Source organism: Balaenoptera acutorostrata, chromosome 12 (assembly GCF_949987535.1).
Source record: "Balaenoptera acutorostrata chromosome 12, mBalAcu1.1, whole genome shotgun sequence".
Taxonomy (NCBI): Eukaryota; Metazoa; Chordata; class Mammalia; order Artiodactyla; family Balaenopteridae; genus Balaenoptera; species Balaenoptera acutorostrata.
In genome coordinates, this window is record NC_080075.1 from 10,729,031 (window position 1) to 10,756,289 (window position 27,259).

At 51.7% G+C, this 27,259-nt stretch overlaps 1 protein-coding gene across 1 annotated transcript; it reads right to left on the reverse strand.

Moving 5' to 3' along the window:
• Positions 1–767: 767 nt before the first annotated feature.
• On the reverse strand, positions 768–20,016 carry LOC103000643 (mal, T cell differentiation protein). Its single transcript, XM_007197366.2, has 4 exons — positions 19,846–20,016; positions 6,889–7,056; positions 5,562–5,687; positions 768–1,317 (listed from the first exon to the last, which is right to left on the reverse strand). The coding sequence occupies exons 1-4, from the start codon at positions 19,936–19,938 to the stop codon at positions 1,243–1,245; spliced, it is 462 nt and encodes a 153-aa protein (XP_007197428.1). The 5' UTR covers positions 19,939–20,016; the 3' UTR covers positions 768–1,242.
• Between the last annotated feature and the right edge of the window lie 7,243 nt (positions 20,017–27,259).

Sequence of the window (27,259 nt, forward strand, 5' to 3'; positions counted from 1 at the left end):
CTTCAATCCTTGCTCTGCGTGCCCGCTAGCAAGCGGTCGTCCAGCCTCTGCATCTACACCTCCACACTGGAATGTGACTAGCTTTTGAGACACCTGTTCTGGTGTCCCAGCTCTAGAATATCATTACCTTCCTTTAATGAAGGGATAAAGGAGCATTTCCTAACGGGAGCGGAGTTTTCAGGATTCCTTACTGAGTGCCCTCCTTCCTAATCATCCTTTCTCCTCCCGACCCAGACCTCTCGTACCTGAAAGGTAGCACTGCCACTTGTCATACTACTTCCTTTCACACTGTGGTCCGGTCCCCTTCCTCTACAACAGTGTGGTCCAAGGAAATTCTAAAAACAGTTTCTTATCCACGTTCCTAATGGGAATAGAACATGGAAGATACTGCCCAGAAAATTTCTGATCAGCTTCATATAGAGTGAGAAGAAACTTCTGCCCCTGTTTTCTTTTGGCTTAAGGATTTTCTAATTTAGCACAGACCCGCCCCCCTCTGTTTTGTAGGAAAAAGAAGGGGTCCCCTAGGCTGGTACTTGGTTAGTTTCCAGAGATGGTGAAGCCCTCTGACCTCCGTGGTTCCTGGGGAGGATGGGATACCCACGCCGGGCTCTCTGAGATGCAGTGGCTGGGCACACTATCGCCTGAACTGCCCTTTGATGCTGCCTCTAGAGATTTGGTCTAAACCAAAGATTCCTCAGAAAGCTGACATGATTGTGTTCTCTATACTGGAGAATTAAAAAAAAAAACAAAAATGAAAAACACCCCCATGAAAGTATTAAACATACGGGTACTTTATAAAGTATTTCAAAGGTTTATCACATCCCACTGTGGACATCTGCAAATATTTGTTGGGTGAATTTTATTCCCCATGACAGAATATTCTTGAAGACGGAGAAACTTGCTGCAAGATGGACACTCAAAAGAGCCGGAGGAAAATTCCAGTAGACGGTTCTCACGATCCGGTCCAGGAGCCAGCAGTCCAGTTCTGTGGTCTCTCAGATCACAATCCTCACTTCCCACTCCCACTGCCCCCTTTCAAATAGGAAACGATCTTGGAAAGACAGCTCAATAGTTGGAGGATAAATGTAGCAAGCCTCCTACTCTGACATGAAGGTATATGGGAGAGTAAACCTCTTTCTTTATCCACTATCAAGAGCATTTCTGCAATCTAAAGTGTTATGCTGGGAGGCGGGCCGATCAGTTAACGCCTTCTCAGTTTTCAGCTTAAGTTCTTCTGCTGCTTTAGGAAGACTTCCATCTGATTAAAGAAAACACTGCATGGACCACGTACAGCAGAGTGGCTACGAATGAAAACACCTGAAACCAAGATAAATGACAATTAATGGCCGTGCATGGGGAGAGGGAAAGGCACGGGCTGTCCACACCGGGGTCGCCACGTGCATGGCTTGGGGTTGACAGCCCTTAAGTCTGTGGACTGCCACTGCTTCCCATCACACACGCAGACATGCTTTCCCGCAGAGCCTAGGTGCGACCCAGAACGCTCTCAGCACAGACTCCAGGTGACCTAATGATATACTGAACTTGGTGTGCAAGGTCAACTATTTGCCATCACACGTCATCATATTGGTGCCAACCAACTGGAAACGAGGGCCCTCAGAGACGCTTCGAGTGATCATTGCAGGGAAGTATTCCCCTGCTCTTCACGGAAAACTTCCTTCCTGCACACCAGTAAGACCAGAGTCCACCAGCTGTGATCCCGGCGGCCTTGGCTAAGAGAGTTTGAACACTTGGGTTTGCTGCCTGGACATCTTCAGACCCCGACCAGAAATTTTCTTCTAAGATTCTGAATTTCACAAGCAGGGGCCAGGGAGCCAGGCCGCAGGAAGTGAGGGGCTGGGATGGGGAGGAGGGATTTTGAGCTTTTGGCAAAAGGAGGGAGCTTACTGAGAAAGCTACCACTGGGAACAGAGGCTGGGAAATGTGGCAAAAGGTCACTTTGTGCCCTGTCAAGGCTCTGACCTGCCGTCGTGCACCTGGGCACCATCTATCCTATCACCCTGCTCTGGGTGGCCGGCCCTGAGGGCTGACTGCTCCCAAGCAAATATCTGCACCTGGCTTGTGACCTTGGGTGTAGGGTCAAGAGTTTCTAACCCAGGCATAACATCAGGGCGGCTACACTCCCGTGACTGTTGAAAATTCCCCTAAAACCAGCCGTAACTGTGCCTGCTCTTCCCCTGCCTCCACACCTGGGCGAACCCTCACCCTCACTGCCGGAGGCGGTAAGTAACCTGAGTTATTTAATAACCAAGGTAAGAAAATTTATCTGGGAATCAAATACCCTGTCTGAAGGGAGCAGTCACACAGGAGTGAGAAGCCCCTGGAAGACCCCCTTGCCCATCAGGAGGGAGCAGTGTGCTGTGTCAGGGACCCCAAGCCCAATGGAGACCCTTGGCAGGAGCACCTCAGAAGTCCCCACAGGAACAGGAAACACTTATTTTAAAGGGGGGTCAAGAAATGGCACACGGGACATTGAGAGCCAGGGCCATGAATGGACATGAACTTAGGCCCTTAAAAACCCCTCTCCCTGAACAGCTGCCATTATTGCCCACCACAGTTAAGATCCAGGAACCTCTCGATTTCTCCAGAAATTTCCAGCTACTCTCAGGCAACTCTCACCAATCCCAGGGATCCCTCTGGTGCAGATTCTCTGCTGCCAGCTGAGGAGAGAGGGAGAAGCTCAGCTTTTGAGGCAGGTGAGGAGTCCCAGAGGGGTGAGAGGAGGCCAGATGCTCCCAAAGGCCAGGGGTGTGTGGGAGGTCGTGAGATGCCTGCTCACATCCCCGGACTGCCGCAGCCCTGCCCCACCCTGAGACCATGGGAGGGGCATGTGGGTGTTGGGCAGCGTCTGGGGTTAAATCCTGAGCGTGTCATCATGATCCTGTCTCCCATGTGCACAGACACAAACTGATATTTTGAATAGAAAGACGTGAATTTGCATTGAACTGGGCTCATATTTCCCCTGGGGGGGTTCCAGCCCAGCGTTTCCGTCTGCTGGCAACATTTAGAGTCCTGATTCCAGCCCTGCTGACTTTGCCTGGGCCTCCTCATGGTTCTCCAGCTCAGCTCCCAGAGATGTGGGGACGTGGTCAGTCGTGGAAGGGATAAATAGATGTTGGCATAGTCCTCAGTGGAACACTAAACAGCAAAGAGAACGAACCTCTACATCCCCACCCAGCAAAGTGGATTTGCCTCACAAACCTGAGGTGAAGAGAGAGAAGCCAGACATGGGAGAAGGCACACCACGCTCGTGAGGATCCAAAGCGGGTGAAGTGGAACCTGAGCTGGAAACCAGGGCAGTGCTTATCCTCAGTTAAGGGGCACAGTGACTGCGGCAGGACAAGAAGGGGACTCCTGGGAGCTGCTTATGTCGTTTCTTAATCTGGATGCTTTGTTACACAGGGGACTTGTGAATTATGACTAATGGATGGATTATGGAAATTCATCAGGTTGTACACGTGCATCCAGGTCACCTCTCTGGATGCCTGTTTATGCTGCCTTTTGGTGGAAAGTAAAAGGGAGAAGTCAGAATATGGTAGAGCCTGCTAGAGCCCAGTGGTTCTCAACTAGATATCTGCCCAGTGGGCAGGTCATTAACTCCCCCCTCCTGCATTGTTCAGTCAAGGGCTGGCCCACTATCCACATTCCGTCTACATTTCACTGCCCTCGTCTGCAATAATTTTACAGAAATGGTTGTCAGATGCCTGGCTGATGTCTGTTCAGAGAGAAGGCTTCTGGGGTTGGGATGGGGGAGGTATGTATGGGTTCTCTTGTGAGGGGGTGATGAAACAGTCATTTGAAGGTGACAGAGGAGGCAGATGACCAGTCTCCCAAGAGAGGGAAGAACAGCCAAGGTGCTGCCTGGTTTGGAACCAGCCATCTTGGGAGATGAGCCCATATGGGGGAGGGTCCCACACGGTGGGACATCTGAGGGGGTGCCAGGGACCAGGAGGTGGCCATGCTTATGGAACTGGAGAGCGGCTGGGAGCTGAGGGCAGTGTGTGGCTTCCCCAGGGAAGGGGGTGGGCCCCTGGGGACCAGCAGACAGGCTTTGAGGAGCTTTCCCCCAGACCCCTCCCTCTGGGAACAGGAAGGGCACCCTCACTGACCCCCTTCTCAGAGCCCAGCTGCGCCCACCCTGTGGGTTTTCTCTCAGCCTCTGCTCTACCCTTCCCAAAGAGAGGCGGGGGTGGCACAGATTTGGCACCTGGGACAGACATCTTGTGGTGTGTCGTCACATTTGACCTTGGGATTTGCTTAATTCATAGGTCGATCGCTAGAAATCTGAGTGCTATTTCTGAAACTTTTTCTTAGTTTTTAAACAGTATCCATGGTTAGAAATACATCTGATATCATGAGTTAGCACACTGGTGCAAGGACACACATGCACAACTCTGGGAAAGAGTTTCATGAAACAGTACATTCTCATATCCCCTGTCATTCTGATCCATTCCATCAACAAGAAAATCAGGTCATGACCTCACAGCCCGCCATGGATCTGGTCCCCCAGTTGGAGGTTGTTCATTTTAAAGCTCAGAGACCTACATGCACTGTGCTCCCCAGACACACAGTTTCACCCCCATCTCACCTCCTAATAGGGTGAAGGAGGTTACAGCCCTGTTCCACACATTGCTCATCGTGAGGCCTTGGACGAAAGTGGTTTAAGAGCTGTCTCGTTCTCCAGGGAAACAACAGGAATTACTGTCCCATTTTATAGATGAGCAAACCAAGGCTCAGAGAGCACAAAGGGACTTGCACAAGGAATGGGCGAGTGTGAACTCCAGGCTTCCTCCTGCACAGGTTCTCAGAGCTGTCAGGCAGGAGACACCGTCGTCAAGAGACGAAGGCCTAAATCCCAGCAGCAACCATCCACGGCTGGGGGTCTGGACATGCTGCGCGTGGCAGGGCCTCCCCACAGCCGCAGAGCCAGGGCCTGGGAGACACTGGCCACTCGACTTTCCATCTGTGGTCTCAGCACTGCCCCTGCCCTGACTGTGTGCTTCCCTGGAAGACACTCATGGAAAGCCAGGAACCCAAGTGGCCAGACGTTCTGCTCACACTGGTGCTAAGAGTGGGGCTGAAAGAGCACCTGGCCTGGACACCAGGCCTCTCCAATTCCTGGTGACCCTGGGGCAAGTTGTGCATGCTCTTAGGGCCCTAGTTCTCCATCTGTGAAATGGGTATAACGGCACCTCCCTCCTAGGGCTGTTGTGAGGGGTAAACAAGATTGTTCACAAGGGCTCAGGACAGTGCCAGGCCCCACGGTCATGTCTCCTCCCGCATCTGCCTCAAAGCCCAAAGCCCACCCAGGCTTGGACCCTGGTCAGTGCAGGCCCGGGCAGTGCAGCACTGACTGATGGCTGGGGAAGTCTGGGGCATGTCATTTCCCTTTTCTGAGGCTTTGTTTTCTCAGAAATGAGGAGAAGGTTTATTTTATTCAAAATTTAGTGAACTAAAAAAAGTGCGGGGAGGGCCCGGGCAGCCTTCCACTCAGAACCTTTTCAGTGGGAGCTGAGAACAGGGCACATTGACTGGGGGCTCACCACAGCAGCGATGTTTTCATGGTAATATTTGTAGGTGAAGCCCACTTGCAGCTGGATGGCGGCCAAAGCTTCCAGGACAGAGGCACCGAAGTAAAACAGGGAGGCGATACAGTGGTAGGTTGCATCCTGCAGGGTGAGAAAGGGCCGTTAGAGAGGTGGGGCACCCAGATCTGGAGATGCGGGGCAGCTGTGTTCCCAGCAGGGCCTATCCACCCCACCTGTCCCTGCCTGGCACGGACCAGGCTCCCCGTCGTCATCTGCTACTCCCTTTGACACCCCCCAACCCTGCGCCCCTCCTCAGAGACATTGATTAACCAGAGCTGCCGAGCTGAGTCATCTCACTGGTTTGGGGCCAGGGTAAGGACTTTGATGGAGGAAGGATACTGCTTCCCCTTGAGGTGGGATCTAGTAAGCGGTGGGGAGGTGGCCCTTTGGGATTGGTAGCAATTGGTTCTGGGCCTGAGAAGTGTCAGCTGCGGTCACAGTCCCCAGTTCGGGTGTGGCCTTGGTGGCCAATACAGAGCAAGAGGCTCAGGCCACTTCCGCTGTTGTGTTGTTGTTAGCTTTTTCCTGGGGGGAGCCAGGGATTGGGGCTCCAGGTATGTTTTAAAAGCAAAAAAGCAATAGAACAGGTTTTTGAGTAGTTACGATTTGGAGGTGGTTTATAAAGTCTAGGTTGGAGGCCCTTTGAGACTAAGAGGCCTGGCTAACAGCCCCACCCCCTTCCAGGGGAGATAAGGGCAGGTGGCCCACGTGTAAGTTTACCCCCTTCACGGGCCTCAAAGCAGAATCATACGCAAGAGAGATCATAGGCCTTCCCTCTTCCCGGGCCAAGTCCCTCTCTGGTGACCCTGCTCTAGAAGGTGCTGACTGAGAGCTGGGCAGTGAGCGTGGCCTCACGCTGGGCAGCCAGGACCAGCCCCCAGTACCCTGTCCCCTCCCCCGAAATGGAAGCCAGCCCTCCTGGGTGGTGGGAGATGCCAGCTGGCCCCTGGCAGGTGCAGGAGGTACAGGGAGGGTTGGTTGGGCTGCCGGTTTGCATGAAAAGGGCATTCACACAGGAGAAAGCAGAGCAGGCCCACAGAGGATCAGGCAGCGACAGTGACGGTCTGCTTCTGCCTTCACCTCTGCCTGACCTCCTGTGGCGGGGAGCCCTGAGCTGCTATGGGCAGCTCGGAGCTGAGGGCCTGGCGGGCTCAGCCTTGGCGCATGGGTGGGAGACGTCTACAGGGCACCTCACCCAGCACTGGCAAAGCCAACCTGCCAGGGGTGAGGGTCCAATGCCGCACCCCACCCCCACCTCAAACATCGCAGGACTGGGACTCACCAGGGTGATCCAGGAAGTTCTGCTGCCGTGGGCACCAATTACACACAGGAAGAGCAGGAGAGTGGTGGCTATGAAGCAAAACACAGACGTGAACATGACCCAGCCCTGGATCAGTGGGATGGGCACATGGGACGAGGCAATCAGGATCCACACCAGCCCCCCAAAGACCTGCAGAGGGAGGGAGAGAAGGGGTGAGGGTCAGACCGGGAGAGCCCATGCCCAGGTAGGGCCAGACCCAGAGGTCACGCTGGGGAGCCAGGGGCACTCTATAAATGTTAACTCAGTTAATCCTCATAACATCCCTGTGAGTGTGGTACTGACCCATTCGTGAGATGGGGAAACAGAGGCACCTTTGAGTTAAAAATTTGTTATCCCTAGAAAGGACTTAGGCCATCCAGTTTTTTTTAGTACAAGGGCAAATTCTGAGATTATAGCCCTCCTAGTATTTTTTTTTTTAATTAATAGCTACTCTATTTATTTATTTATTTATTTATTTTTAGCTGTGTTGGGTCTTCGTTTCATGCGAGGGCTTTCTCTAGTTGCGGCAAGCGGGGGCCACTCTTCATTGTGGTGCGGGGGCCACTCTTCATTGCGGTGCGCGGGCCTCTCACTATCGTGGCCCCTCCCGTTGCGGGGCACAGGCTCCAGACGCGCAGGCTCAGCAGTTGTGGCTCACGGGCCCAGTTGCTCCGTGGCATGTGGGATCTTCCCAGACCAGGGCTCGAACCCATGTCCCCTGCATTAGCAGGCAGATTCTCAACCACTGCGCCACCAGGGAAGCCCCCTAGTATTTTTTATAGAAAAATATCCTTTTTGTTTTGTTTTGGCCACGCTGCATGGCTTGTGGCCCAAGGCTTGAACCCGGGGAGTGAAACCCATGGCAGTGAAAGCACTGAGTCCTAACCACTGCACCGCCAGGGAACTCCCCAAAATATTCTTTCTTTTAGAAAATGGTAGTGGCCAGCAGATTCTTTTGGTCTTTACTTGGCAAAACAAATTAGCCACACTATATCATTAGCATTTTAGAAAAAAACTTGACCTTTAGATCCCCAAGTCCCAGAAGTTCTCTGACTTTTGGAGATGGGGTTGGAGTAGGGAGGGCCCAGGTCAGCCTGGTCTCCTCAGAGGTGAGAGAAGCATTCCTCCCCCTGTCATTATCCAGAAGACATCCCACTTGGTGTCCTCAGGGTCAGGGAGCCCCATGTTTTCAAGAGAAGCATAGGGACAGACTTAGGGTTCATAATCTCAATGGTACAGTCTGGCTCCCCCTGTGGACGAGGTACAACCCAAGCTGGGATTTCCTGTACTTGTCTTCCCTTCTCCTTGTTCCTCTCCATCCCAGTGAAGTCACCTCAGCCTCCTCCACCGACCCCACCCAGAGAAGGACTGGGCTGGGACATGGATGGAGATAATCACAGGGTCCAAGGTACTGCAGAGCTTAGCACCATCCTCCTGAGGGTCTGGGGGCTGAGGACAGGCTGCCCTCCCAGCCCTGCATCCCCGGGGGTGAAAATGCACGTGGTACCCTGACCTTGTCTCCCTGTACCTGCTGCCCACTTGCTGGGTAAGAGATAGCGCTTCCTCAGGTGTTCTCTGAGCCTCTTAGCTGAGAAGCTTCAGGAGACCATCACATGTGGGTAGGAAAATCAGTGCAGTGAAGAATCTGGAGTTATCAAAACCAAGTTGGTTGGATATGAATTGGCTATTGGATATGAGTTGGTTGGCTGATGAATCATATGTGGGCATCTCTGATCAGAAAATTCCTCTACGGATGACTGAGAGGCAGTGGGACACACTTTCCAACTTACAATAAGTGGAGCAAAATGGATTAAATAAAAACCCTCAGACTGCTGTAGAGTAAGATGTGTGTGTGGATTCATCCACAGTTGCCTCTAAGATCAAACAGATTGCTGGGCCTTTTTCATAAGGGACGCTTAACAAAAGGATGTGATTGTGCCGATGGCTGAGACAGACTTGGGTTTAGAAGGCACGAGAGTGTGGCATGGAGACGAGGGTGGATCTGGGTTGCGCATCTTGGGAGCAGAGGTCTGCTGGTACACGGCGTGAGAGGGCCTCTCCGCCGAACCCGCTGGAGCATGCTGGAGCATGTGTTTCCACCCCTTGGGCCCTGGCTTCCTCCACTGTACATGGCACTTGGCAGCTCACTCCCCATGTTGCCGGCTGCTGCGAACCGCCTGAAACTGTGGGCGTTGAGTGTGAAGCTTCTGGCCCTGTGCCCCCTCACCAGCCAACAGCACAGGGAAGACTGCTCACCCAGGATGCCGGCAGCCCAGCGCAGACAGGCGTAGAGTCAGCCAGTGACAGCGCCGGACGATTACCAGCCCCGAATGGGCAAAGCAGCCCCGACTGGGACATGGCCCCAACTGAGTCTTGAAGGGAGAGGTGGACTTAGGCCAAAAGGTCAGGACGAAGCTTTCCGGGGGAGGAAAGGGTACATGCCAAGCCCAAAGGATCTGGAGCAGCAGTGAGGGCTTGGGAAGGCCGTGAGTTGGCACGAGGTTGGGGAACAAGGAGTGGCAGGAGGTGCGGCTTGAGGAAGGGTGACCTTCACACAGGACTGATCGTTGGGCCACCTCAAAGGCGTCCCAGGCCCCGCTCAGTGGAAAGCTGAGATTCAGCATGAATCATGGGGCAAAGTCAGTGCCTGCCTCACTCCACCTATAAAGTTTGCAGAGAGCAAACAGAGCAAGTACAGCGCCCACACCTAGGAGATAAGGCACCCCGGGCAGGGAGCAGTCCACTCCACCCTGGCCTCAGAACCCTACTGGCCAAATATTTGTCAAGAGCAAAGGGGTAGGTGAGGGTTCAAGCACTTCCCTTCCTAAAGAGAACCCGAAGGGGCTCCCAGCTCTCAGGAAGCACACTGAGAGGCAATCGTTTTGACACATCAGTTACACAGGTGGAGGCATGGCCCTAGTTTCCGTTCATCTCTGTCGACAGGCCAGATTCCCACCACCCTCACCTGAGCCCAGGTCACCGTCTTGCATAACAGAGATGGTGCAGCCGGCCGGGGTGGTCTCAGACAAACATCTCCTAGCTGAGTGGCCCGAGAGTCACCAGGGTTCAGCTTGCTCTCTGGGTCCCAGATCCCCACGCTAGAAAACGGGGGTGGGGCCTGGGCTAAGGCTCAGTGGTCCTCAGCCCTCACTCTACACTGGAATCGCCTGGGTCACCTCAAAAACCCCAGTGCCCAGGTCTCATGCCAAGGAGAGAAGCAGAGTGATAGGACAAGAAGCAAACATCCCAGGCTCTTTGCCAAAGACTTTGGAGTATGTTTCCATAACACAAGTGGTCCATGGATGGAGTTTTAGTAACTCCTGTCAAACAAGGAGAAATGGCTCCTGTCTCCAATGTCCAGCAGTGCCGGCCAAGATGTCTCTCCAGTTCCTGACTGGCTCTGATACAAAGTTTCCTTTCCTCTCCTTAAGCTTCCATCCCTGTCTTGCTCTGAACGTGAGATCGCTCACCCTTGGGTGTCCTCTAGACACGGGGACACAGCCTCAGTGTCCATGAATGGGGTGGAGCTGGGGATCTGAGGCCTCTACCCACCCTGCTGTTTCAGGACTGGAAACCGCCCATCTTTCATTCAGTGTGGTTTTGGAGGCGGAGTAGAGGTGAAGTTCTGTAAGAACCAAGGATATTGTACAAATCTAGACAAAAAATTTCCAAAGACTTAAAAAAGTTTTAATCTGTGGTCTACCCCATCAAATGATTTTTGTGAAAAAAATTTCCTCAGGAGATGGTCTTGGGGAAGGCTCTCACGTGAACTCAAGGGTAGGTTCTTTCTTTTCTTTTCTGAATTAATCCAGAGGAGGCAGGCAAGGGTGGTTAGGGGTGTAGACTTCAGAATTACTGAATCTGAATCAGCTCTGCCACGTTTTGCTGGGTCACTGGTTGTCTCTGGGCAAGTTACTTCCTCTCTGGTCCCTATCTGAAAAATAGTGATAGCAGTAGTGCCCACCCAATGGGACTGGGGTGAAATGAGTTTATATCTACAGGTGCCTGGCACATGGCAAGTGCTCTAAATACTTGCTGTCATAACTGTCATACGATGGGGCGAAGCCTCTGCTGTAACCATGTGAAAACCCCAGTAGGTCAAGATCTCAACATGCACAATTATCCCCTCCAGACCTTGTTGGGACCCAGAATTTGAAAATAACTTCAGAAGCATCAAAAAGAGAAAAACCTACAATCTCCCAGAAATCAAAAGCTGAGGAAAATGTGTCTGCCTCTGCCGAAGGAAACACAAAGGACATAAATATATGAGACAGCCTTCCTTCCAACAATGAGCTTTGGTTACAAAAGTGGGAAGAGGACTCCTTTGGCACATTCTTGAGATTGGTAGGGTGTCTCCATTGCTTGTGCAGGGCTGAGAGCTCTGGGTCCACAATTGTCCAGTGTTTTTGCTGCAGGACTTGGATCATTGAGGTCAAGGCAGAAGAATCGCTCAAATTCTCTGAATATTTTTCTGGGCCTCCATTTAACTCTGTCAGGGTTGCCGCAAGCAGGCACTCTTCCAATAACAAGGCAAGACGTGACCCAAGGAGGACGTCCACGTGGGGCTGTTCACACACACACACCTAGTAGTAAGTCCCTCGGAGCCCAGTGTCAGAATTCCCAAGCTCCGAGGGCACGGTGTGGTCTTGAAGGCACATGTGAACAGGAGCTTGTGCCTTGAACTCTGGAGAAGGAAACTGGCCACAGAACGCAGGTGGCGCACCCAACCCTGAGCAGTCCTGCTACTTTGGTCAGGTGGGCAAAAATCACCTCCCCAGGAGGGAGAAGAGAGATGGACACACCAGTGAGACTTGTCCTGGCTGCCGAGAGCTCCGAGCCCTTAGGTTCTCTCCCAAGGCCGCCAGGAACAGCAACTCCAATTTGTGTTTCTGGAAGTGTCTCTATCCACTGAACTCCTTTGACAGTCAGGGGTCAATTCAATGCTGGGAGGGCCTATGCAGGTGACTTGACCAGTAGAGTAACGGTGTTCCAGGAGAAGCAGCAGTCCCAGCTCTGAGCCTTGGTTGACTAAAAAAATCAGTCATTCCGTGAGGTAGAGTAGAGGGCATTTTCTTGTGCGTGTGTATCTGGAGGCTGAGCTACTGCAGAGAAGGGAATAGGCACCAAGTCAAGAGGACATAAGCACCAGGCAGCAGGAGAGTATAGAGAGAGGGAGGTCAGAGCACTGAAGCCTTCCCCAAGACCCACGAAAATGGCTCTGAGACGGAGGCTGGGGACTCCTCCTGTTCTGAAAAGCACAGAGAGCAGGAAGCAAACACTAGTTGTCATATGAGCCCCACCACCCTTGTATGGAGGAACTGGGCTCCCAGCAAGTCAAGGGAAAGCCTTCCTGCACTTGCTCACTTACTCAGCCACCCATTCATTCATTCATCCACTTATGCACTTAACAGATACTGAGAGGAGATGGCAGCACTGGGGGCAGGGACGTGCAGGGAGACAGACTTTATTCAGAGACACACTAGTAAATGGAGCCCATCTCTCCCGTCCTGGCCTCTCTCCTCCAGTCTTGCTGCCAAGAGCCACTCAAGCAGCTCTGGGGCCACCAAGAGCAGAGGCAGGTCCTGGTGAGTGTCGGGGCCCCAGTGAGGGTGACCAGCTGAACACCTCCGCCCAGGAGAGGGAAAGAGCCCAGAAATTTGTGCAGTGTCCTCTCCTTGGACCTCATGGAGGTATCTGGGGGAAGGTCAGAGATTCTCTCTGTGAGGACCCTCTCCCCCTCTGCCAATTGAGGAGTCTGACCTCTGAGTCTACTCCCATGGTGAACACCAGGAGTGGTGCTGAGGCTTCGTGACTCAGTTTACCTATGCCAGGTACTCTGCCCTCCTGGCCCCTTTGTCAGCAGGCTCCTTCCTTCTGGGGAACCATCATTACATGACCCTCCCAATATAGACTGAGATAATGTCCCTTTAATCTGAGGGTGAGACCAGGACTCAGGGGACCTTGAGTCTGTTTGTGAAGAGGAGGATAGAGGTCTGGGATTCCAAAAGACAGGGTGTGAGTTCACGTCTGTAGTTGATATTAACAGGGTGAGTGTGGAATGGGAAGTGGCCCCCTGTCCAGGCCTGAGTCCCTCTTCCCTCAGGTGAGTACCCACCCCACCTCTCTGCATAGCACTGGTCATTAGCATGTGGGGGTACTTCTCCCCCTTCTCCCCCGTCCCTCTCTTTCTGCCCCCTCCCCTCCCAGCCTGACTGTATTCTAATAGGAACCAAGGCTCCCGTGTGGGATTTCAGGTCCTGCTGAGACTGGCTGTGTGGCCCTTCTTCTCACTGCACATGCACATCAGTGTGTGATGGCTGGTGACAAGGCTTTTCTTTTAGTTCCTACATGTATTTTCTAGGTCCTAGGACCTCGGTGTATTAAAATGATTCAACACGGGTTGTTTTGCCCCAATGTGAACAGAACATTATTCACATGGTGGGAGGGACAGAGAGCCTTGGCTAAGTATGGCAGAGAATCAAGGCCACTACATTACCCTAGGAATTAGTTATGCCACTAGAAGCTACCCATCCAGAAGCTACCAGGAACCACAACTTCCCACCAGAATGCAGAAGACCGGTCAGAGCCCCACGATGCAGAGAGTACCAGGGCCCTGCTTCATGCTCTGAGGAATAATCTGGAACCCGTGAGGAGTTGGCCCACACCTCCCCAAGACGTAGTGCTTCAGGGACCAGGGCTGTCATTCACCTGCTGTCCTCACATTCGTCAGCATCCAGAGAGAACACCTGCTGGGGCATCTCATCAGTGCCTGACCCTGGTGGCCTCTGGTCCAAAGCACCAAGTCCAGGGACCTATACTTGAGAGCCAAGAAGAAGCGCAGCTGGGCTTGTATCAGGGGTGGAAGCCAGGGCTCAGCATGGAATCCAGGGGGAGTCAGCCCCCAGCCCCCATCCAGGTCCAGACTGGCTGGCCCCATCCTGCCTGGAGGCAGGCCCCAGGTGGCCCAGTCCCCACGCCCAGCCCTTCCTTCAGGTAATGTGTCCTGAGTCCAGAGCAAAGCCAAGCTATTCCTTGGGTAAAGAAGATGCGGTACATATATACAATAGAATACTACACAGCCATAAAAAAGAATGAAATAATGCCATTTGCAGCAACATGGATGCAACTAGAGATTATCATACTAAGTGAAGTAAGTCAGAAAGAGAAAGACAAATACCATATGATGTCACTTACATGTGGAATCTAAAATATGACACAAATGAACCTATCTACAAAGCAGAAATAGACTTACAGACATAAAGAATAGACCTGCGGTTGCCAAGGGGGAGGAAGGGAGAGGGATGGACTGGGAACTTGGGGTTGGTAGATGCAAACCATTACATTTAGAATGGATAAACCACAAGGTCCTACCATATAGCACAGGGAACTATATCCAATCTCCTGGGATGAACCATAATGGAAAAAAATATTTAAAAAAAGAATGTCTATATGTGTATAACTGAGTCACTTTGCTGTACAGCAGAGATTGGCCCAACGTAAATCAACTATCCTTCTATTAAAAAAAAAAAAAAAAGCCAAGCCATTCCTAAGGCTCTGCAGAACCAGCCTCGGCTGGCAGCACAGCACACCTCCCCAACGCTCCCTGGCAGCCAGCGTGGAGGGAGTGGGTGTGAACAGCCAGCCTTTGTCCTGGCCTGACTTGAGTGTGAGCTGTGCCTTGCAGGGGCATCTGGAACCTGCCTACTCTCTTCTGAAAGCACTCGGACAGAGAGGGGGGCCCATCTGCGTCGAGTTGGGGGTGACCTATGGAAAGCTTAAAAGCCATCTTTTTCAAGGCAGCTTGGTTGTGACGACATACGCATGAGGATCCTGGAGCTGAGCTGCACCATCACGCTTAGCGGTTTCTAGAGGACAGCTCAGAGTCACTGACTTCTCATCAAAGCAGGCCTCCCATTCTTGAAAACCTGGAAAAGTCACTTCTCAGCTCCAAGGACAAACCCCTGAGGGACCTCTACCTATAATTCTTCCCGTCCCTTTAGAGAAGAGGAAAGGAGAAAGCCCAGCAGTACCCTTACCTCCTTCTAAGCAGCTCCAGGGAGGGGCCTGCAACACGAGGAGAGACACAGGGCCAGGAGTCAGTGGGCACAGCCAGGGAAGAGAGGATCAGCCACCGTCCTGCGCTGGCAGCAGGGCCGGCCCGCACTTTCTGGTGACTGTAGGAGAGGCCCCTGGCTGGGGCAGCAGGAAAGTTTCCCCAGGAGCAGAGAGGATGCTTCCCCTGAACCCAGGAGAACCTCAGGGCGCCTGGCTTCTTGCCCAAGCCTTTCACTGAGAGCCGTCTCCAGTATCCTGTCGCCCATTTAACGTTGAGGGGTAGACTGGCCTCCCGTTGACCACTCCAAACCTAGCTGGATGATGCGGGCTGTGCAGTGCTTATCAAATGCAGATTCTTGGGCCGGCCCAGGACCTAGTGACTCAGGACCTCCAGGGTGTTTTTGACAATAAGGCCTAGGCAGCTGTGAGCTCCCCAATGGCTCCGAGCTGTCCCTTCACTCGCTGGGGGGGAGAAGAGGGAACCAGGCCTTGCCCAGGGCTGCCGGGTGGGCAGCGTGGTCCCTTCTGCTGTAGGCGGAAGTTCATCGTGGGTGTTTGGGTGAATGCAGGAACCTGCGAGAGCTCTGCTGTCACTGCAAGAAGTGCCACTGGAGACGGAGGTACCAGGCGAGCTGCCTCCCCTCTCTGAGCCTCAGGTTCCCTCCACCTCTTAAAAACTAGGTTTCTGTGATTCTACATCTCTCATCTCCTAGGAGTCCTCATGGTGCCTTCCCAGTGTAGCCAGAATGTGGACCACCCGTCAGAAAAGTGCTTTGTCATCCTGCCCCCATCCCCACCCCTAGGTGCTGCTGTTCCCCAGACAGGTGAAAATCTAGGGCAGGTCCCAGGACTTTTCTGGTCACTCTCAGATAATAAAAAGTCCCCAGTCACTTTGGGTCCTAGGAGCAGTCTCATTTCAGTAACTACTATGTCCAGTTCACTGCCAGCTGATTCCGGGTGACTCCCCACTCCCACCCCCGCCCCCCAAAGGGCGCACTGCAGGCTTTGCCCCGAGCCAGCTGACCTTCTCCGAGTCCTCCTGCGCACTCTGAGGTGCGCACACTCTTTCCAAAGAAATGTTCTCTCAGTGTCCAGCCATTCTATCCGCGGCTCCACCTCTAGCAGGCTGGGGAAGAGGCAGTTGGGTTAAAGATTATTACATAACCTGTTTGCAGGTATCCCCTTCACAAGTTTCGAAAGGGAGGCATCTCTCCCAGCACTTGGGGAGACCGGAGCTGGCCAGAGCTGAGACAAAAAACATCCTATGTTAACATCCCATTTTCTGAACACGTCCCAAGTGTCACGAAGCCCCTGGCTCAGAGGGAAGAGGAGGAAGGGGAGCCAGAGCCCTGGCTCCAAAAGGAAAAATTTCCTTGGGTGTCAGCGGGGGAACAGGCCAGAAGCAAAGCCCTGGGGGGAGTTGTTGGGGGAGGGGAGACATTGGGCGTTCCACCTGCACCTGAATGGGGGTACACCTGTGACCCCACCGCCTGCAACAGCAGCATGGCCTCTGGGGTGCTCACAGAGGCAGGGTCACACCACCTGGTTGGGCCTGCCTTCCCCTTCCTGTGAAGACACTGCAGCTCTCAGAAGTCAGGAGCTCAGGCGTAGGGGTGCAGGGCCAGAGTTGAGCTGCCCTGCGCCACCCTGAGCTACCAGGCTTCCCTGCTCTGTGGGCAGTTTCCATGTCTTGGGAGCTGGGCAGAGGTCCACCCTGTTAGTCCTGGAGGCTGAAAGTTTGGCATCTGCACCTCCCAGGCTGTTGGGAGGTCAGGCATGAGAATACGGACTGGGAGTAATCAACAACTCGCTGGACCACAGATTCAAAAAATAATCAAGCATTTCACACCCTCTGGGCTAGCAGAAAATTACAAAGTCTGACTCTACCGAGTGTGGCAAGATGAAGAACAATGGAGACTTTCATAAGCTGCTGGTGGGGTCAGGAAGTTATACAATGTGGGGACCCTCTTTACGAAAGCATGCAGAGTGAGTCAGAGTCTTGGAAGGGTCCTGAGCAAGTGGGGGTCCTGAGCTTAATTAAGCTTCATCAGCTTCCTGGAAACTTCACTTCTGGCTGTGTAAGTTGGAATAACCCTTTTGGACATCAATGTGCTAGCATCTGGGAAAACAAGGGTGTGCATTCCCTATGACCCAGCAAGTCAAATTTCTGTGTGTTCCCACAAGAAATTCCCAAAAGTAAAGAGGCAAATACAAGGATGTTCTTTAGCAGTTCCATCTGCGCTATCAAAATGCAACAAATTGGAAATTGTCCAAATGTCCATCAATAGAAGACTGAATAAAGAGTGTCAACATGTATAAACCTCAGAACAAGGTTGCATGAAAAGCATGTTGCAGAAGGATGTGTATGGGGTGATAGTACTTTCAGAAAGCGAGAAAATATATAAAACCTCACCATGTGTAGTCATAGATAGTTAGGTGTGCAGTAAAGGTCTAATCTTGAACACACATTCAGCCCAGGGGTCGTCCTGAGGCTGGAGGGAGGAGAGTAAGATAATAGCAGAATATCCAGGGGGCTTAGATGTCATCTGAAAGCTCTATTTCCTTAATACTGAGAGTAAATAAGGCAAAATATTAAGATTTGACAAAGTTGAGTGTTAATTACATGGATGCCTATTAAACTATATATACTTTTCTGTCATTTTTGAAATAGTTCTTAATTTTTAAAAAATTGATTCGAAGTTGGTACAACAGAAAACTAACCATTTAAAATGGACCAGTTCGATGGTATTTAATACATTCACGATGTTGTGCAACCATCACCTCTAACTCCAAAACATTTTCATCACCCTGAAAGAAAAGCCCGTACCCATTAAGCTGCTCCCAGTTTCCCTCTCCTCTCAGCCCCTGGCAAACCACCAATTTGTGTTCTGTCTCTATAGATTTACCCATTCTGGAACATTTCATATAAATGGAATCATACACTATGTAACCTTTTATGACTGGCCTCTTTTACTTAGCACAGGGTTTTCAGGTTTATCTACTTGTATCAGTACTTCATTCCTTTCTACAGCTGAATAATATTCCATTGCATGGAATATTACAGTTTGCTTATCCATTCACCCGTTGATGGGACATTTGGGCTGTTTCCACCTGTTGATTATTGCGACACACATGTTCATGTACCTATTCAGGTCAGGGCAAGAGGAAGAGGGTGTGCTAGAGGCTTTTGCGTGAAGCCCAATTAACACACTTTAAAAAAAAATTATTTATTTATTTGGCCATGCCGTGTGGCTTGCGGGATCTTAGTTCCCCAGCCAGGGATTGAACCTGGGCCCCTGGCAGTGGAAGCACAGAGTCCTAACCACTGGACCGCCAGGGAATTCTCAACACACTTTCTTATGATTCTTGTTATAATGCTCCCCAAACAGCTACAAAGGCAGAGTAAAAAAACTCATGAGGGCAACTCAAGAGATACTAGCAAGTCATTTTGTTGCTTAAAAATCTCTCTGCCCCATCTCACCTCACCTTTAGCCGTCATCACTTACAGTCACCAAATTCTGCCTTTGTAAATACAGTAGCCTCTGAAGGAACCACCTGTTACTTTTTACACATGCTCATTTTCAGGCTAAGTGCGACTGCAAGCGCAGAGATGAGCCATTTGGGGAAGGAATGTTCCAGTGACCGCAAGCCCCTTCCGCTCTGGGCCTGGGTGTCCCTACCTGTAAATGGTGTGGCTAAGCTTAGAGGTGTCCAGGGTCTCTCCCAGATGTCACTTCCTTGATATGGTGCCATCAAGCAAACTTAGCCCCCCCCCTTCCCTTCCCTTTCCCCCAACCCTCCATGGATGACAGAACCTGCTCCCTTTGTTGTTCACACCCTCCCTGACCATCAGGAGATAAGAAGCTGGGGTCCCGTTTTTAAACAGGCTTGGACGTTTTCTTTTCCAGCTGACTCTCCAGGCAGCCACTTCTGCGGTGGGGACGCAGGGAAAGGAGTCTCGGAGCCCATGGAACCGCACCCACAGAAGAAATACCGCACCCGCTCCCCCCCACCCCCCCCCCACCTTAGGTGAGGCCCTGGGGTCCTGGGGAGTTTAGGCTGAAGGCGGGTCTGAAGCCTCCCCACAGTGAGCACTTTACAGGAGCCCAGAGTAGGAAGCGCTTTCCTGCGGCCACGGGCTGAGGCTGTGCGCCTCCAGTGTAAGGAGAGACCAGCCGCGGTGCAGAGGTCTACAGACTGCTCAAGGTCAGCCAAAGCAGGGGACGGCTCTCACAGGTGCCTCTGCCCTCGCACACCTCCACACTGGGCACCGCGGCTGTGGCGGAGCAAACGACAGCGTGTTTGATTATTTCCAGATCCAAGTTGGAAATAATTCGCGAATTCCTTCACTCGCCAAAAACGTTCAAGAGAAAATAATCCGGATTCGGCTCCTCCTATGACACCAACTCAATCTCCACACTTCGCTTGGTAATACTCAGGTTTCTTTTGCTGATTTTTAAAATTTTAAGCAAAATCCTAACCCTGGAAAGAGCTGGGCCCCTCTACAGGGACGTCGCTCTCCAATAAGGGCTTCCTCTGCGCGGCCCATGGGAGACAGGTCCGGAGCGCAGCATCGGAACCGGCGCGCAAGGAGTGGACCGGGGCCGGCTTCGGATATCTGACCCGTGTTGTGAGTTCGTTTTTTCCACCTAAGTCTTGGAGACGGTTTCCCCATGGCCGTTAGCTAGAAGCGGCCAAAGTATTACTGCGGGGTGGGCGTGCAGGAGAGTCTTTCCTCCCCGAGCCCGGCTACGGATGCTCAGGGACCCTCGCTGCTTGCGGATCAGCCGGCGCGCTGTGCGGATCCCCCGGGAGAGCGCGCGGCACGACCCATCCCATCCCGCCTTCCCCGGCGCGCGGGCGCGGGGCGCGCCAGCCACTCACAAACTCGAAGAGGAAGAGCAGGTCCGGGAAGGTGGTGAAGACCGCGAAACCGCTAGGCAGGCTGCTGCCGCCCGACGCCGCTGAGGGGGCCATGCTGGTGGGCTGGCGACGGCCTCGGAACCGGACGCGCGCAGCTCTGGCTCTGCGCTGACCGCTCGCTTGCTCGGCGGAGCTCAGTGGCCAGGGCGCCCCCGCGCGCGGGTTAAGAGCAGGGGCGCCCCTGACGAAGAGGGAGGAGCCCCGGCTGCCGCCCGGCCCCCGCCCTAGACTGAGGGGCGCACCCCCAAGGGACCTGCCCAGCGCCAAGGGCGCAGCCCTGAACCACCCCGAGGTTGGGGCGGGGGTTTGACTCCTGATTCCCACGTCTCGGCGCCATCTCCCACCGGGAGCCAAAGCTACCGCGGTGAGGCGCTTCGCACACTTCGCACACTTTGCACTCTTTGCAGGTGATCGCCATTTCTTAAGAATGATCACCATCAACCACTAGGCCCCCCAAACTCTCCACCGTGGCACCCCTCGGGTCACCACTGCTCGAACTGTTCTTAAGTTGGAGCTCTTTCATCTTTCTGCTGGGTGAGTTAATATGCGTGACCTCTGGGTCCAGGCTCACCGTGGGACCAGTTCCCTGCCCTGCAGAGGCGGTACTGAGACCAGCTCTGGCCACCCATTCCTTCTCCCTGCATCCTCAGAGCCCAGAGCCCGGAACGCTGCACCCCGGTCCGCATCACTCCGTGGTGGAGCTGCTGGGCGGTGGATTAAGGGCAGTCACAGCTGCCTTGGACCTTGGAGGGTGGAGGGGAGCCAGCACTGCTGAGGGCCTACTAAGTGCCCAGCACTGCCATAGGCTCGTTGCACACATGACCTCATTTAATCGCACAGAGCCTTTCCAGTAGGTGTCACCCCACCTACAGGCTCAGAGTGGGGAAGGAACATGCCCAGGCCACATGGAGGGCAACTGGGCCTCTTGACTCTAGAAGGCAGACTGTCCCACTGCCTCCGTGCCCCCTGCATAAAATCCACACACTTGAAAACTATATCTGTGAGTCTGCTTCTTTTTTGTTATATTCACTAGTTTGTTGTATTTTTTAGATTTCACATGTAAGTGATATCAACAATATTTGTCTTTCTCTGTCTGACTTATTTCATTTAGCATGTCTTCCAAGTCCGTCCATGTTGCTGCAAATGGCAAAATTTTATTCTTTTATATGGCTGAGTAGTATTCCATTGTGTGTGTGTGTGTGTGTGTGTGTGTGTGTGTGTATCTCACATCTTCTTTATGCATTCTCTGTTGATGGACATTCATGTTGCTTCTATATCTTGGCAATTGTAAATAATGCTGCTATGAACATTGGGGTGCATGTATCTTTTCAAATGAGTGGTTTAGTTATGCCCAGGAGCAGGGTCAGATGGTAGTTCTATTTTTAGTATTTTGAGAAACCTCCATACTGTTTTCCAAAGTGGCTGCACCAATTTACCTTCCCACCAACTGTGTATGGGGGTTCCCTTTTCTCCACATCCTCGCCAACATGGATTGGAAGAATTAATATTGTTAAAATGACCATACTACCCAAGGCAATCTAAAGATTCAGTGCAACCCCTATTAAAATACCAATGATATTTTTTGCAGAACTAGAACAAATAATTTTCAATTTTGTATGGAAACACAATAGACCCTGAATAGCCAAAACAATCTTGAGAAAGAACAGAGCTGGAGCAATCATACTCCCTGACTTCAGACTATACTACAAAGCTACAGTCATCAAAACAGTATGGTACTGGCACAAAAACAGACACATAGATCAATGGAACAGAATAGAGAGCCCAGAAAGAAACCCACGCACTTATGTTCAATTAATCTATGACAAAGGAGGAAAGAATATACAATGGAGAAAAGACAATCTTTTCAATAAGTGGTGCAGGGAAAACTAGACAGCCACACATAAAAGAATGAAATTAGAACATTCTCTAACACCATATACAAAACTAAACTCAAAATGGATTAAAGACCTAAATGTAAGATAGGAAACCATAAAACTCCTAGAGGAAAACACAGGCAAAACATTCTTTGAAATAAATCGTAGCAATATTTCTTGGATCCGTCTCCTAAAGCAAAGGAAATAAAAGCAAAAATAAACAAATAGGACCTTAGTAATAAAACTTAAATGCTTTTGCACAACAAAGACAACCATTGACAAATGAAAAGGCAACCCACTGAATGGGAAAAAAAATATTTGCAAATTATATGACCGATAAGGAGTTAATATCCAACATATATAAACAGCTAATATAACTAAAAAAAAAAAAAAAAAAAAAAAAGATTTAAAAATGGGTAGAAGAACTGAATATACATTTTTCCAAAGAGGAAATGCCTACGGCCAAGGGACGTGAAAAGATGCTCATCACTAATCCAGGAAACGCAAATCAAAACCATGGTGATATATCACCTCATACCTTTCAGAATGGCTATCATCAGAAAGAACACATATAACAAATGTTGGCAAGGATGTGGATCCCTGCCTTTTTGAAGCTTATCCTAGAAAAAGGAGAGCGAGAGATCAATCAAACACTGCATGATAAATGTGTAAAGGGTTTGGTGCTGGGAGGAGACTGCAGGGATCCTCAAGGGCACCCAGCAGCCCAGCCTGGCTTGGCCTAGGGGTGGAGGGAGCTTGTGGGAGGAAGTGACCCTTGAGCGAGTGAGCAGTGGTTAACTAGAGGGAGAAGGCAGCCTTCCCTACAGAGGAACAGCAGGCACGGGCCCTGGAGGATGGTCAGGCCCTGCTCCACTTGCTGCGAGGGCTGCAGGATCAGTAAGGGAATCCCTGATAGGGGTCAGAGCCACTGTGCTAGGGGAGAAGGGAGAAGAGCCATGGGCGTCCAGGGCAGAAGGAAATAGGCACAGATGGTGGGTTCTGGGAGAAGAAGACAGGACAGATGCTGACAGGGGAGTCTGTGCAGGAAGAGGGAGGCAGGGTGCACCTGGAAGGGTGCTGGAGGCTGGAAAGCCTTTGATCTCTGTGGGGAGCAGGGTGGCCCCTGAGGCAGAGCTGGAAAGGCCAAGGGCAGGCTGGGCTCAGAGGAAAGGGGTAAAATTTAAAGAGTACTAAGCATACCTCAAGCGTAGTCATTTCCCCCTGTTCAGCCCTGAGAATAATCAGGTTCATTCTCTCTACCCCAGAGAGGGGTAGGGACCCTGCCCCTCTTCAGGAGAGCTCACCGCCTGCCCAGTGAGTTACACCTAGAGTTTGGCCCAAGTTGCCCAAAACATCAGGAAGCATCAGATGCACAGAGAGGGCTGGGCCAGTGGGTCCCCTGGATGCAGACTCACTACTCAAGCTGTGCAGGTTGGGGCTTGCAGGTTGCTCCCTGTTAAGCACGTCCCTTCCAGGTTTCACTTACAGCACCTCTCAAATAGCCTTTGCCACGCAGCATGCTTCTAAGACTCAGAAGAATTGTTGAGGAAACACCAGAATTTAGCAGGTGCATCCTGGAACAGCCTTGATCCCAGGCCTTTCACTCTCAGACTCACACTTCTACTTGGGGCTTCCTCCGAAGGCCTCCCCATGGGGACTGACCCCTCATGGATGACCAGGAACCCACCTTCTAGGGAAGCCACTTGCCTCCAGCCACTGAGAAAATAAGAAAAACCTTTAACCTCCCACCTACCGTGCCAAAGGGCCCTCTCTTGCTATCTGTTCTCTGCATTTCCATTTTCTTTTGAAAAAAATATACTTGCACTTAGAAAACATAGAAAGAAAAATTGTACTAATGCTCCCTGATTCTTCCAAATCAAGGCAAATATTTTCATCTCTGCATATAACCTCTTAGAAGTCATGAATGGCAGACTTGTGACCTCTTGGAGTTTCTGTTTCTACCTGGTGACCTATTCACTCATTCAGTCTCAAACACACCCTCTGAGTGCCACGCTCAAGCTGTCTGAGCACAAGTGACCAGGCTGGAGAGGGAGGTATATGTGGGAGCCTGGGTGGTGGAGGTGAGGCCATTGTACCTGGGAGCATTCCAGGTGGCAGCCATGAGGGCCTTTGACAAAACCATTGTGAGTTCTCCTCCAAGGAAGAGAGGGGTTCCAGCAGGTGCCCATGTTTCTTCAGTTCTTGGAAGGCTTGGTCAGTGCAAAGCACTTGGGACAGAGCCTAAAGAAACAGGGGTCCAGGGACCAGTCCATTGTTCTCTGAATCAGCGTAGGGACCCTCGATATCTGGGACAGCAGGAAATCAGAAAACACAATAAAACTATAAAAAACCTCAACCGGGGCTTCCCTGGTGGCGCAGTGGTTGAGAGTCTGCCTGCCAGTGCAGGGGACGCGGGTTCGAGCCCTGGTCTGGGAAGATCCCACATACTGCGGAGCAGCTCGGCCCGTGAGCCACAATTACTGAGCCTGTGCGTCTGGAGCCTGTGCTCAGCAACGAGAGGCCGCGATGAAGAGTGGCCCCCGCTTGCCGCAACTGGAGAAGGCCCTCGCACAGAGGCGAAGACCCAACACAGCCATACATACATACATACATACATACATAAAAAGAATGTAAGCAGACAAGAATAGCATTAAAAAAATAAAAAATAATAAAAAAAACCTCAACCAAGCGGAATTTGAAACTCGGTGCAGAAGAAGATGGCATGCCCTTATGAAGAGTAGTAGGAACTTGCTAATTCACCTTTCGGTGCCCAGTACTTACCACAGTGCCTGGTACATGTGAGGGGTGATGAGTGTTTGTTGAAGGACAGAGAGAGAGGGTCGGGGAGGAAGAGAAGGCAAGAAAGGGGGAGAAATTAAGCATGCAGGCAGGTTTCTGGAAAGCCCAGGAACCTTCAGATTCCACCGGGCCTGTGTCCCACTGGTTTCCTGAACTTGCCAGGAAGTGTGTCCTTTGGGTGAATTGATTTCTATCACTATAAACAGACTGGCTTTTCCAGATGTGGGGAATAGAAAGGAGGAAGAGCTCTTGGCTGCTCTAGGTCTTGGTCTATGACTCGGAGCAGCCAAGCCCTTGCAAGGAAGGGAGGGCACCTGTCGCTGCTTCACCTGGATGACAGAGGAGGCTCCGGAGAGCTGCACCCAGAAGCTGCACCGGGTTCTCTGAGACACGACATCCCCTCCCCACCTCTGGTCAGTTGATGGGAGGGAGCAACTCTGTGGGAAAGGGCAACCCATTCTCAAGAAGCCCTGTGACCACATCCACTCAGAATAGGACAAGTCACCCAGACACACGAGGGCTGTGTCCATTCTGTGGGAGGCCCGCTCAGAGCTGGAAAAGGCACAGTAGACATGCATGTGCTGACACAGGAACATGACCAGGAGAGCATAACTGGGAGGTGAATAGAAGAAGCTGCAGACCAGTACATAGAGACGTGAGGCTGAGGGTAGGAGACATATGACACTTTTTCTTGAATAGTGGACGTGGAACATAGAACTTGTCATTGGAAACCCCATTCAGGAAAGCACATCTTGGCTCTTTGCTTGCTTGGGCTGCCTCAGGTCCCCTGGTTGCCACAGTCCTCTTGCCTGGGTTTCCTTCCTGCAAGAAGGACCTGAGCACTCAGGCATCTGGCCGTTCTGAACTGTGGCCTCTGGCTTTCTCTTCTGCATCTTGCGTTCCACAAAGACAACCACATATTGGGTCAGGGCTGCACCCCTAATTTTATCACAGTCACGGCCCTCCCTCTGGTCCCATGTTGAATATACAACAGATACTTAGCGAGAGACCTTGGCGAGCCCTCAGCTTATAGAGTGTGAATGTGGAAACTGGGTTAAAAATCTCTCCTGTGAAGAAGAAGTAAATAGAAGTAGATAGAAATATACTCGCTGCAACTTCAGATGAATTACTTGATTTCTTTGCCTTGGTTTGCTTGTCTATAAAATGGCAAGAGTAATCCCTCTCTCACAGGGATATTTGTGAATTAAATGAGGTAATATGAGTCAGGTGCCCTTTTCAGTGCCTGCCATGAGGTAAACTTCAAGACTTGGAAGTTTGTATGTGTAGATGCTCGCAAAATTCCCCTGGGATTCATCATTGCCATGTGTGTGCCCTTTCACACACCTTTATTCTGGGTCCAATAAGGGAGAGGATAAATTTTCTCCCTTATTGAACCCAGATTCCTTTAGAGAACATTCTGGCTTTTATTCACATCCCTGCATCCCTGCCTGGTTTCCTGGTGGTCACTTCCCGGGCCTGAGCCTGTTTCTGTCCCTTCCTCTTTCAGCAAGTGGGAGTTTCTGTTCTGGTCACTCAGGAGACACTGATAGTGAATTCCTTTAACTCAGAAGGTGCCAAAACTCTGGGACCGATCCACATTTGGCCTCTGAGACCTATACCAAAGGATTATCCTTGTGCACCACCACTGCTTCACTTTGTACTCTTTAAGGGGTCCTCCTGGCCTTGTAATCCCAGGGAAGTAAACAGGTTCAGAAAGGTCCTAGAATTTTCATCAGCAAGTAAAATGTCTCAGCCCAGGAGAAGCCCACCCTTGGCGGACTTGTTCCTCCATGGCTCGCTCCCATCGTGCCCACTGTGCCATCAGCTGGCATCATCTCTTGATGGGAACCAGGCGCCGGCCAGGGCGGCAGCAGGCAGGTGCCTCCTCCCCACCCCGTCAGCCTGCTCTGCACATTCCACCCTTGGGTGACCTCCTGGGCCTGTGGGGTGAATGGGGGCCCACCCAGCTTGGAAGCACGGGACAGAAGCAGAATTCCCCCTGGCAGCCCCTCGGGCCTGGCCTCGAGTCAGGCCTGGTCCCCTGAGTGCTGAGCAGCTGCCTTCAACCCAGAAGGTTCCGTCTTGCCTCCACGAAAACCTCTGGCCTCGGCTCCAGCACCTCCGGCTCAGAGGGCCTGGGTCCTCTCACCCACCTTACACCTGCACGCAGCTTGTGTCTGAGTCCTGGCCCAGGGAGGTGGAGGAGCGCGAGCATGGCCACCCTCTCACCTGCTCCTCAGCCCTGTGCTCTCCACCCCCATGGCCTGCTCACACTTCTGCCACCCCGTCCCAATTACCATCTGCAGGAGCCCCTCCCAGCCCCCAGGCCCCTCCTCTACAACCAGTCCAGGCCCAGCTCAGTCACAATTTCTCTTTCCCTCTCCAGAGATCTCCTGCAGTTCACAGGATAGATTTACATCTTTCTTCCGGTGATACAGTGTGGGAGTGTGTGTTCCTAATTGTATGAACAATACGGGATCCCTTTTGTTCATGTAATTCCCTGTGCTCATGAATTTACATACATTCTCTCATTAACTGCCCAACAATTCTACTTAGAAAACAACTTTTTAACTTGTGGTAAAATACACTTAACATAAAATTTACCATCTTAACCATTTTTGAGTGTGCAGTTCAGTGGTACTGAGTACATCCACACTGTTGTGCTACCAGTAGCACCATCCAGCCCTGTGACTCTTTTCCTC